The sequence below is a fragment of the Condylura cristata genome, unplaced genomic scaffold (genome assembly GCF_000260355.1).
Source record: "Condylura cristata isolate star-nosed mole 26May11 unplaced genomic scaffold, ConCri1.0 scaffold00014, whole genome shotgun sequence".
Taxonomy (NCBI): Eukaryota; Metazoa; Chordata; class Mammalia; order Eulipotyphla; family Talpidae; genus Condylura; species Condylura cristata.
The window spans coordinates 50,196,138-50,208,804 of record NW_004567115.1 but is presented as its reverse complement, the minus strand read 5'-3'; the positions used below and the strand labels follow the sequence as shown (position 1 = coordinate 50,208,804).

Genomic DNA, 12,667 nt, shown 5'->3' with positions numbered 1-12,667 from the left:
GGGAAGGAGCAGCTGCAATTGAAAGGTTAGACTTAAGCTGTGTCGCTTTGTTTGGAATGGCTGCACGCTGCTAACAGCTATTTTATGACACGTGATTCACATCTCCTTGTGATAATCATTTGGTATCTCCTTGAATCATCAAAAGCAGAATGGTAGGAGAAATATGGTTTTATCAACTCCTACCATTCATCTCGATAGAGCAGCTTCATCAACAGCTACCCCTGCACATGAGCACAGGTGAGTCACGCAGGTGAAGGTGGCAGCAGCACACCCTCAAACAGGGCAATGGAGTCACTGTGAGGAAACAAGAGAGCCCGCTGGGGCTGCCAGCTACCTGACTGATGTGCATGCTGGTGTCACAGGTTAAAGGTCGGGCTGAGGTCAGGTCGTTGGAGCCCAAGAGAGTTGATATGATTCCATTCTGATCGACTTTCCTGATCATGGTGCCATCCACAAAGTAGATTAGTCCGTTCTTATCAATCGCCATTCCTGTAGCCAAGGGGAGAGAGTGTTAGCATTTTTCAAAAATGACTACTTTGATTCAGCTGTTAACCTTGTCATTAAACTCAGAGTTCGACTCCTCTGAGAAGGGCGGGTGAGGGGCAGTGGGTAGGACTGCAGATGGCAGACACCTCAACCAATTCCCCAACGGAGGCATGTCCCATACAAGTAAATGCAACATGGAAAGGAAGAAGTCACGTTTCAAAGATCCGCCCTGTGGTATCTGAATCGCACCGTCAGTGCCTTGTTCCAAGAGTGAGATGCTAATATGTCTATAATGTTCTTGTCTCTAAGTGATAGAAACAGGTCAAATTCTGTTACATTGAACTTCGAGGGGCTATATTCTAACAAATACCAGAACTAAGCCAAGTTTTGTTGACCTTGTGACAATGAAATCTCTATTATGAATAATTCAGTACAACGGATACTTTCTTCCTAGCCCTTGTTCACATAATACTTACTAGCTGTCATGAGAAAGCAAGCCCTCACCCGAGAAAGCAGGGCGGTGAAAGGCCAGCACACGAACACTGAGTCAGCCCTGACTGGCGTAACAGCTACAGACCTTTATCACAGAATTTTAGCCCTTGTTACCTCTAGAAATTCCTCCCAGCAAGTATTTCTTCCCACAGCATAGAAACAAAAGTTTAATGGCTCCAAACTGGGTGAAGGCTAATAGGGTTGCTTAGTGATGGTTTTTAAAGAGGCCTGGGACTCATTCATGACAAAGAAATTCCAGGACAATGAAGGAATTTGGACGCTTCCTTGAAGTTGAACAGAATGTGACCTGAATCCCATAGAGGGGAGTCGCTTTATTCTTGGAAAAGGGAAGGAAAAAAAAAAAAAAGGTATGACAATAAGACATGCAGAACACCTAATATTTACTGTAAAACCAAGTTAGGATTCTAGCAGCTTCATGCTAAATGGCTTTTTAAAACACAGGATGTGAAAAAGCTTTTCCAGAACATGGTGGAGGGTAGAACGTCAGACTCAGCATGAACAGAATTAGGCACTAACTTGATTGTTTCTCTCGCTCTCGTTTTTAATACAAAGAAATGCTCAAATTGATAAATGCAAGTACCTTTGGGACTCATGAGCGTTGCTTCCACTGCCTTCCCGCCGTCCCCGCACCTGGCTTCATCAAACGGAAGGCACTGCTCCCCTGTGCCCGCAATCACTTCGGCGTTTTTGGTTAAGTCCTTTGCACCCGTAAGTGACTTTGGGCGATAAATCCTGCGGGTGTTTGTGTCGGAAACATACAGATCGCCCGTGACTGGGTCAGTTGCAAGGTAGTATCTGTGGGCTGGGTTGCTGCTGTAAAGACAGATCATACAGACATCACGAGAGCGCTTACAACATCAAGAGAGTGGAAGCAAAATAAAAAAAAAGATCATGGGACACTTGCTTATAAATGGAAATCCGCCATCAAAGACCGGAATGTGGACAGAGGAGTCAGAAAGCCTGGAGAGAAGGGTTCCTTGGTGGCCACCTTGGGTTTGTCCCTGTTCCTCTGTCCTGAGCTGAGGATGAACGATTTACTAACTGTCCTCTTCAAAGTAAGTACCGTTAGAAGGCAGATATGCTGCTAACCCAAAACAAAGCAGCAGATGCTTCTACATCTCTTTGGTTTGATGAGATCATTAGTAAGTTGCACCTGAGCAACAAGCAAAGGCTTGTTCAAGGAGGTGTCTCTACCCTCTAGAGTCTCCCGTGAAGCAGGTACAACACACAGCTGCTTTCACTTCCACCTTGTCATAGGAAAGCTCCTCCTTCTACAAAGCCAAATCCAGCCAACACTGGTTCCTGAAAAAATGTAGCATGGGTGTCATTTATCACAATCCAGAAAGGCAACCTGATGCGGCAGTGACTGTCCCAGTGATGGGCTATAACACAACCATGTTTAATAGCCTACTGCCATGCGCTACTCAAGGGCTGGCTCTGTGCTGGCTGGTGGCCTAACGCTGTGCATCACAATAGACCACTGGTTCTATTTCTAGTTTGTCCATGAGGCTGCTCTCAAACCTGCCTCTGAATTTGGTGAGCTATAGACATTTGTTCATAAAAGGTAGTGCCTCGCTTCCATAAATATAAAGTAATGCGAATGTAAAACATCTTCTGTCCCATCCCTCAACATGGGAAATGGAAAAAAAATAAGACCAACATTATCAGGGAGAGAACAAATGATGGCCTGTGGTGGAATGAAAAACTTGATTTCCTTATAAACACTCTACTATTGTACACAACTATATACATGCAAATATCACTTCTGAAAAAGAAATCAAAGTTTAAACGATAAGGTGGTTCACAAAGAAGTGAACTATAGGAATCAACCAGCCACCCCCTCCCACACCCCCATGCGCACATGGATAATTATACACTTGTTGCCACTCATGTGAATTCTAGAATCTGGAGTATGAATCTAACTATATGGAAATGGCCCAGTTACTGGTTTAGGTGTGAAGGTGAATTCTCACTGTGCTGTGCACGCCCTCCGAAGAGGTGAGCAGATGTGCTCTACCTCTCCTGGCCAAAGAATAGTTTGTTTCCACTAGGGCTTCTCACCATGGTGGAGGGGACAGAGGTGACCTGTGGAGGTGTAGGACCCTTCGGGGACCTCTCCCAGCTTTCACAACCATGATGCAGAAAGAGATGCCAAGACCATGAAAGCCTGAATCCCTTCAGTTTTGGGGTCTCTTTCTTAGTGTCAAATATCTTTTGATGACAAGAGTCAGCCCAGAGCAAGGATCTCGAGGGAGCAAACACAGGTGAAAGGGCACAAAGTGATGCTAAGAACCAACGATGTGGAATGAACACGCTCCAGGACTGCAGTAAGCACACCCAGCCTGCGGAGGGTCGCCAGCTCATCATCATGAACGGAAGCCTGAACTTTTAAATGGAGCAAGGCAGACCATGTTCCCGAATATGGCGCTTTATTACGCTGTCTGGAAGTGCAAAGTTACATATCAACAGACTATTCAGAACAGCCTTACAGAGGTCTGTTCCTCAATAAACAATTCGATATTGACAGAGGGCGGATGGCTAGTTAGAGGCAGAGTTCTAGTTGAAAGTCATGACTTCGGAAAGTCTTCGCCAGTCCTTCCTAGCTCCCCAGCTGTTTCCAGCTGTGATTCATCGCTTATGGATGTGCACACACACACACACACACACACACTTTATGTTGTCAGTTGTGTATTTACAGGGGTGACTCTGGTGCAGAGGGCCAGCTTCATCCCTCATGCCCTGTGTGACTGTGGGCAACTCCTCGATCCCCGTGCCTTTGGTGAGCCGTAAGAACACATATGACTCAGGATGCGGAAGGGATGTGTGAGCCACGTGGCTGCAGGGCATAGAACCCTCAGGACCTGCCTGCACACATCCCTTGTCCAATAAACATTAGATCTCTCCGGTGTCACTTTTACGTTTTGCAGGAGTGTGACTGTTCAGTGCAGGAGTGTATTCACTATAGTTAACTACGTAAAAGATGACTTCCTTTCTGAAAATGGTGATAATAAAAAAAAAGGTCCTTATCCTTGGGTTCAGATTTATTTCCTTAATCCTGCTGGGACATGGCAACCTAACTATTAAAACAACCCAGACCCTTCCCAAAACACCCCGTGAATAGCTGCCAGAAGAATGATGCCGAAGGCAAATGGATCATGCACAGTTTTTCACGGCGCCCCTCATACTGGCAACGAGCCTAAGAGTTTTGTCCACCTCGTAGGTGGACCCTGCCTGCAGGACACAGGTTTTCTCAGTGCATAAGTCAAGGCCATTCAAGTCCCAAGTGTTGCGTTTATTCGCATCTGTTTTATCCTAGTGGTGAGTAAGCAAAGGCCCAAAGCAGAGCTCCTATTTCCTGCTTCCTGTCTGTAGCTTCTCCCTCCCTGGGGACACAGAAACCCAAAGCCACACCTGTCAGCGCTTTAAAATTGTCTGCCAACGAGGGCTCTAGTTTTGGACACCACTGGAGAATTTGTCCAAAAGCACGGATGTGGTGTGTGTGGATGAGGTGACAGAACTCGTTTGGGAGAAATTCCACACAGACAGGGTCGAGGACACCTCCCTGTGGTGCAGCCTCGCCAGGCAAATTAGAGCTGGTTCTTAGATCTCAGCCTCTCGATGAGAAGAGGGGCAAGTCCCAGAGGCCAGAAGGTCAAAAGAGTGAGTGTGGAAATCTCCAGGTGTCAGAGAAGCATCTTGTGCTTCTGGGACTGGCACAAGGTCGCCACCTGAGCGAGTTTTGTGACAGGTCAGCGGGAACTTGCTCTGAGCTTCCTGCAAGCGGCACTCGAGGTGGGTGGTAGTGCAAAGAGGGGCTCCCAAAATGTAGGGTTTGGGGGAACCTTTCAGCAGGAGCAACTCAATTCTTAGGGGATTGAGAGTTTCACTTCAGAAAAGTTCAAAATAACAGCAAGATTGGGGCTAACAGCAGAACCGATGAGGCCGAGCTCCAGGGAAGACGCTCTTTGTACACTGTGCCTTCATTTGTGCCTCTTCCTGAATCTGCTAGATCTTCCCAGGGTTAGGCATCTTCTCTGTGGTCTCGTTTACGTAGTGGAGACCAGATGGCTCGTTTCTTTGGTCCTAACTCAACTTTCTTAGGCTAAAGAGATACAGGAACATGCTCCAGAGGAGATGTTACTAGCACTTTAATCTTATCTGTTGAAAATTATGTCGTAACCCGAGGAACATGGAGCATTTGAAGAACAGAAATTACATTTAAGGTATAAAAGTTAAGTCACCTATTTTCTAGGCAATCGAGGCTTTGGATTATTGCCAACAGGGCTTTGGAATACTGGATTTCTGTGCCTGCTTGGCGTTTAGGTTTTAATCTAAGAAGTAAAGAATCTTCACAATTTTTTTTCCCCTACTCTTTAAGTGACTCAAATTCACAGACCTGTGATTGACACTTTCTTTGGTCCTTTAATTGGTAATATAAAATTCAAAAGTTAACTTTTACTCTTCCATGTTTAATGCCCCTTGGCTAGTATTAATTAATTTAAATTCCAGTATTTTGGAAGTTTAAAGAAATGGAACAGGGATGGGCTAAAATCTACTATTTTCAAAAAGGGTTTGTTGGCAAACTAATGTTACCAACATCATAGGGGGAAATGTTTAGGATCTCTATGAGAAACATTTTTAAACATTCCAGAAGCTTCCAGTTATGTTAAAAAAATTAATATGTTGGCTGAGTACTATTTATGCCTTTTATTTGACATAGTATCCTGGTAGTAATATGGCATAACAAGATGCTATTATTTTGTCATTTAACATCTTATCAATTATATCCCCCATTAGTTCAATTAATGATACTGCTGATAATATATGAAGCATGACATTTTGTATTTGATTGGATTGTCAACAAATGCCAATATTGTTCATTTCTGTAGATTTAGACGTACTTTTCAGCTTCTCTTTTTCTTTATCATCGATTCCTCTAACAACTTCTATGTTAGCCAAGGGAGTGCAGCTGCACAGAAAGCAAGACAGGGTCCTATAAGAAGCCCAAGAGGTGGATAAAGATTGACAGACAGGAAGAGGCATGAAAAAAGAATTGCAATTTTTATGCTTAACGAAGACGCTCCCATGAGCTGACCTCTCTTGGTCTTGTTAAGTCAATTTTGAATAACTAATTATCAAGCAAACATAGTCCCTAACTGTCAGTGATCTTCTCATCCACTTAAAAACCTGGGCTCCAGACCTCTGGCCCCTCCTCTTGTCTGTCATTCACCCCAGTGGTGTGTCCTGCCTGCTTCTGCATCAGTGGTTAATTTCCTCCCCAGCCTGCCACAGACTGAGGCACACACAGAATCACCGGCTCTACTGCAGTAGCCTTCTAGTGCATCCCCACGGCACTGGACCATGGTTCCAGAGGGAACCATGGTTCCGACCAGGGAAGGTTCGCCCACAATGGGAAGCATGGCAGAGCGATCCCTCAGGGCACGCGAGGTCCTCAGCCTCTCCCTCAGCGGCCTCCCTGCCTCTGTCTCCACTGTCAGCCACCTGACTCCCCACCGCACACAGGTGATTCCTGCTTCTCAGACTTGGTACTGGTGCTCCTCCTGTGTTCTCTGGGCTACCTCTGTTCCTCTTAAGTAGACTGCATTTCTAGACTTTAGGTCCAACATTGATCCTGTCAACTTTTCTCACTACCCTGCCATCTTGCAGCGATCTCCTTCCAAAGAATTTACCCAACAAAAGCTTAAGTCATAGGGGTGATCAAGCACCATAGGGGTGATCAAGTGCCACAGAACAACACTAGTCATATTATTTGGTTTGTCCCATGTCATTTGCCGGTGAGTTCCGAGCTCACATGCTTTGTTCGTCTCATGCCACCCTAGTGACAGTACCTACTAGCACAAACTAAGTGGCCACTTAACAGAGTTAATAATAAGGGACATCAATATAAAACCCAGTATATTTTACATGCAGGGCACATACAAGAAATGGGATCCAAATTTAGCCACGTAACATGGAGGAGGGAGGCGAAAGAGTCATGAGAGAAGAATGACATTGAGTATCACCAGCAAACACCAGGAGCACATCACGAGCTCAGATTACAAAGTAGTGTTGATATTAATGTAGCTCTAGCCTAACAGATTTTTTCCAGAGAGAGACTATAGTTTTTACTATAGAGAAATTAGAGTCCTATGTAATTTGGACGATGGTTTGAAATAAATCTGACTTTCTGCATAGCCAGGGACTGACCCCACAGAAACCTGGCCCTCTGGATGCAAGAGAAAACTGGTGTGTGCAGAAGGCAAAGAACACACTGCTCAGAGTGGTCTCCACTCTTATTATGGATGGTGGGGAGACACATAGCCGCCTTGAGCCTTACTCCCCTCCTCTGTGACCCTGAGGAACTGTTGTGTGCATCTATAAGAAGGTATCTCAAATACCTAGCTGCACATGCCAGTGGCACCAGCAGCCTGTCCTCAGGTAGCTGCTTGGGTAGTTGGCTCTGGGTCACCTCTGGCCTTGTCGTGAGTCACGACACACACCTCCTGGCCTTTCCTACTTTTTCCAGTTACCAAGAAAGCCAGGCCAGAAACTTTTTGAGATTCTCCCGTGTTTTTGCATCACCGAGCTTTGCATGATTAATCGTCTGGAGATAGTTTTCATCTTAGCATGTGACTGATCTGAGAGTAGATGAACAGGGGATTCTGGGAAGAGGTTATGGGACCAGGCCTGGTCACGTGGACATGCCACAGCCATGCCACTTTCAGGAGAACTCCGGTTTTCCCAGTTGTTAATCTCTACATGACAGCTTAAATGGGTTATGGTGGCTTTCATCTCAAGGATGTCACTAAAACATCGTTCATTTTCTATCTGAAGCCATTTCATCAGATATTCGAACGGCCAGATGAGATGTAGTATGTTGACACAGCTTGCTTTTGCTTTTCTTCTAGCTTTATTTAAAACATATTGTTTCTCTTGCACTCAACATCCCCCACCCCCAACTCTGCTGTCCAGAGAAAAGTTTTTCAGCTGAAAGTGTCCATGCTTAAGCTTCTACTCAATGTGCTGGCTAACTGTACAGAGCACTTAGAAGATGAACACTTCTGGAGCTGACATCTCTGCCTCACCTATATTCATCCCTAGCTTTGCAGAAAGTCTTCTTCAAAAATAGTCATGTCATGAAAACATCATTTTTTGAAACTCAAGTCTTATAACTCTCTCAACTTAGGCAGATATTGTAGGTGGTGAGGGATTGACCAGGCACTTGAAAAGCGTTAGCTCTAGGCCAGGGAGAGTGTGGACAGCATCTTCACATGACCTTAATGCATTTAAAAACTTGCGGAAGTAAAACATTTGTAGGTCTTTTCTCTTAAAGAATTGAAGTCCCTCAAATTGAACAGGCTTTGAGCCCAACAAATCAGGATATGACCAGGCTAATGGTCAAACTAAAATCTCCTTAAGTTTTCCTACAGTGCTTTGAAGTTTGTTCTGTTCCATGTGGTTCAGTTTATGCGAGTCAGTAATTGGAATATGGAACTATTTTTTGTTAGGCAAATACGTTCATTATAATTTTTTTTTCTAATACAATTAATTTTTAATCAACTGGAAACTATTTTTCAAATGATGTTGCATAATAAAATTTACAAGTTATTGCATAGTAATAGCTCATTTAAACAGTTTGCTTCTTTTGATGTCCTGTGATACTGTGCTTCCTCTCTCATGATGGAATGTTCTTAGAAAACAATGTCAGAAAGTCACATGGAAATGTAAAGAGGACATTTGAAAATATACCATAATCTTTACGCATAATGCTTACCTATGTCTAAAATCTTTATTTCTTGGTGGAAGCAGATAAAAAGGTGAAAAAGAAAGCAAGTTAGAAAAGGTCTTTAAATAGGAGTTGAATACTGAGATTTCACTGATATGGAAAATAGCCAACATGAGCAGAAATAACACTGGAAATAAATTTTGCAGGCCAAGACTTACCAAATAATTTATACAATAGGATTATTTTTGACAATAATGCTTAAAGGAGCAATATAAAGAGAACAATTTATTACGTTAACTATTGGCATTATTATAGCTAATAGGATAACTCAAACTGAAGATCAACACTCTGGCTGAAAGTTATAACCTGAATTTGTTGACTATTATGCCCTATTATTGCTGGAAAACATTTTTTTGCCCTCAATTTCAACCTCTGTGAAAGGAAAGAATACGACATATATTACAAGGTTATTCTAAGATGGCGAAAGGGACTTATTCTATCAGAACACTGAGAATTCACTAGAATCAGTGAGACATTTTCTACATGTGATAACCGGATAATCTTTTATACACTTACAGTACCACATATGTGTGTGGTGTTTCCATTAGCTTTCGCAAGAATCTAACTTTTTTTTAGGGAGAATTTTAAACAGTGGGAAGGTATGTGTAATTACAGAGGAGGACATTCCCTTCAATTCAAGGTGTTTGAAATAAAGGCATGATTAGCTTTGATGACAACCCAAAGCCAGGAAAGACATACCTTAGCTCTAAAACGCTGGTCACGTTTCCGGAAGGGAATATGCGCCGAACGTAGTTGAAGTCCCCGACGTACAGGCTGCCATCAATGCCGCAAGCCAAGGCGACCGGGGCCAGGAGTTTGTTACCGTCGGCCTGGCCGTTGCAACTTGGGCAGGAGATGCTGCGCCTGCGCCCGTTACCCATGATGCTGCTGACGACGGGCGGCTGCTGGGAGATGAACTGATTCTCCCCGTTTCCCTTGTACAGGATCCCTGAGAGGAGGAAAGAGCATTTTCCTTGTGATATGTAGTGTAAAGAGGAAAAGAAACACTCTCACGTAACTAGAATCCGGTGCCTTTTTGACCTGGACTGGGAAAACATCCATATTCAAGTTCGAGTGGAAAGAACGCCATTCAGTGATGGAGTGTAAAATAGGATATGACACATTACTTACGATAGATAGCCCCAAATGCTGTCTGTTATGGGCTTAAAGAGAGTTTGGTGGATCATGAAACAAAGGGCTAGCAAGGAAAATTAAAACCCCAAATTCTCAATGTCAGTGGTACTTAAAACTAGGCTACACAGGGGACTCCCAGGAACTGCCTGGGAGTTTCAAAATTAATGGATTGTGGCCCTTCCTGGTGGTGCAACGGATTAGGATGCAGCATGCAAGCTAGCCTCAGCCACTTCAGTGCCAATTTGATCCCACCCCAGAGGATCCACAGGGCGAGGCAGACCTCTCCTGACCCGCCCGCTGCTCCCCTCAGCAGTGTCCTTGTCCATCTTCCTGTTCTGCTCCCCACTCTGTCTCTGGTGAAGCCTCTCACTGCCTCTACACCTCTGGCTTGTAACCCAGTTCCGTATGAATAAGTAAATCTTTACAAATAAATAAGGAGACACTTAAAAAAAAAATAATAATGGATGGTTGGATCCTGAGAGTCTGCGCTGGTGGGGTGAGCATGGACACTGAAGTTTTTAAAAACTCTCCAGGTGATCCTTTCATGCAACCCAATTTGAGAACTAGGTTCTATGTAATGTTCTTTAGGGAATAACAAGTTTGCCTAAGTGTTAACTGTCTCATCTGATATATGACAATACAGACTAGCAGTTATTCAAAATTTCAAAAGCAACAAAACTATTGCGGAAAGGCAACTTTTTAAAGTGAACACAGTTCTCGGCATGAAGGTGCTAATAATTTCAAGAAGGCAAATGCCAGTGTGCTCTTTTTTTCAGGGAAATCTGAGGAAAAAATTCCAAGTGACTAGTCACTATTTGCGGAGTTAGACAGCACATCGGACTTTGTTCCTTGCCATTATCATCTACAGACCGGTGGTTCCATTTTCGTCAAGTGTGGACAATGAACTGCTGCAGCTTCACGCCTGTTTGCGACACGTCACATCGTGCTGCTGTCTGTACGACCACCTGCACTCTGACTTTAGAGCAGTATATTCAACACTTCTTCTAAAGCTGTTCTTCAGGCCAATGCTTACACCTTTATAAGCAGATCGACTATTAAAAGAAGCAACCCTATGAAGGTACAAACAGGAAACTTGAGAAAGTAGGTTTTCCGCCCACTTTGGGATAATTTTAGTGAGGAAGAGAGCGGAATAATTATGTTCCCCTTATAGAACAGCCCATTTTAGGTGGGTTCTATGATTGCGTTTTTAACACTCTGCTATTTGGGTGATGTAATAATCACAGCACATTTACATAAGGAAATCAGAAAAACTAAAAGGTTTATTCAAGTTTTTTAAAAATAATCTAAATAAGGATAGATCATAACAACAGATGAAGTAAATTTTGCCTTGAATATTCAAAGAATACCTTAATGATCCCTAAGAGCCTTCTTCTGTGATTACGTTATTTGACAATTATGGGACTATAATTTCCTGTAAAAGCTAGTTCTGTAATTTTCATCAGAAGAATCCTACAAGTCAGCCTACTGCTCCTGATTTATTCCGTCATTACTTTGAACGATTGGTCCTTCATGATTCTCCTCTATTATGACAGAATAGAAAGATGAACATCAGAATATTTATTTCCATGTTTCAGGATGTCTACACAAACACCTGTCACTGTCTACATTTTTACCTTCTCTTCCCTCTTAATATATTTTCATAGCTCATCCACCTTGTCAGGATTACAAATCACTTTGTTTATTCAATTAGACGCCTGTCACTTTGAAAAGCCACTACCTGTCAACCTGTTCTTGGATAAGATTTGAAATTGCAATAATTTCACTTTGTGAATTAGGCTACCTCACGTAAGAAAAAAACAACAACAACATAGTTTATACCTCATAACATTGGAGACCAACCTTTTGGGTAGTTCAGCTTCCCTATTTGACCTGATATCTTAAAAAAGGTAACTACAGGGATCTCCCTGGTGGTACAATGGGTTAAAGGTCCACACTATGACATTCTCAGAAGCCACTGCAGCACGAGTTCCATCCCCAGCCCCAGAGGTGACCCACATGGTGCAGCAGACCTCTCCTAACCTGCCCGCTGTGACCCTCACCAGTGTGTTTCAGTATATTTGCCTGTTCTGTTTGCCACACTGTCTCTGGTGAATCCTCTCACCCACCACACCTCTGGCCTGTTCTATAAGCATATATAAATAAATCTCTAAAATATATGTATAAAAAAGGTAATGATATATTTTCCTGGCAGTGTGTGTTCATTTTCACTCTAGGCACATATCCAGAGAATCTGTCGGTTTCCTGACCCATGTGAATGCCGTGGTGAATCTGGTATCATCGGGTTACACAGGTATGGCCCCTTAGAGCAGACGGTCTGCTTGAGCTTCTACTGCCTGATAACCTTTTGGGAGGAATGCTGGGTTTACGTGTGCGGACTTACCCTATAGCCTCATAATGACCAAGAGCATCCAGAGAGCCCCTGTTTGTAAAAAATTTCTCAAAGAATATAGCGATATGTCAAACCTTGTGACACTCATTGTTTGGCAAACCAAATAGTCTAGTCAACAAATTAGTGTTCTCCTAGCCAACGTCCACTGAGGAACACTAAGGGAGTGGTATCCAACTGCAGGATCTTCTCACACACAAACACACAGGCTATTTTCTACTAACTGGGGGGTGGAGGGTTACATTTTGTTTGTGGGTTCATGTTTTTGTTTTCATTTTGGAGTCAATTTCACATCACCAAATTCTTCATTTATACTTGGGAAAAAAACAAGGCAATATATA

The 12,667-nt window shown here is 43.3% G+C and overlaps 1 protein-coding gene across 1 annotated transcript in view; it reads right to left on the bottom strand.

Moving 5' to 3' along the window:
* The window catches only part of TENM3 (teneurin transmembrane protein 3), a 554,583-nt gene that overhangs the window by 38,976 nt on the left and 502,940 nt on the right, over positions 1–12,667 (bottom strand). The window contains exons 21-24 of the mRNA XM_012724797.1: positions 9,485–9,734; positions 8,774–8,794; positions 1,580–1,812; positions 335–489 (exon numbers count right to left, since the gene is read on the bottom strand). Of these exons, the coding sequence (XP_012580251.1) occupies positions 335–489; positions 1,580–1,812; positions 8,774–8,794; positions 9,485–9,734 (659 nt within the window). The remainder of the gene's footprint in view (positions 1–334; positions 490–1,579; positions 1,813–8,773; positions 8,795–9,484; positions 9,735–12,667) is intronic.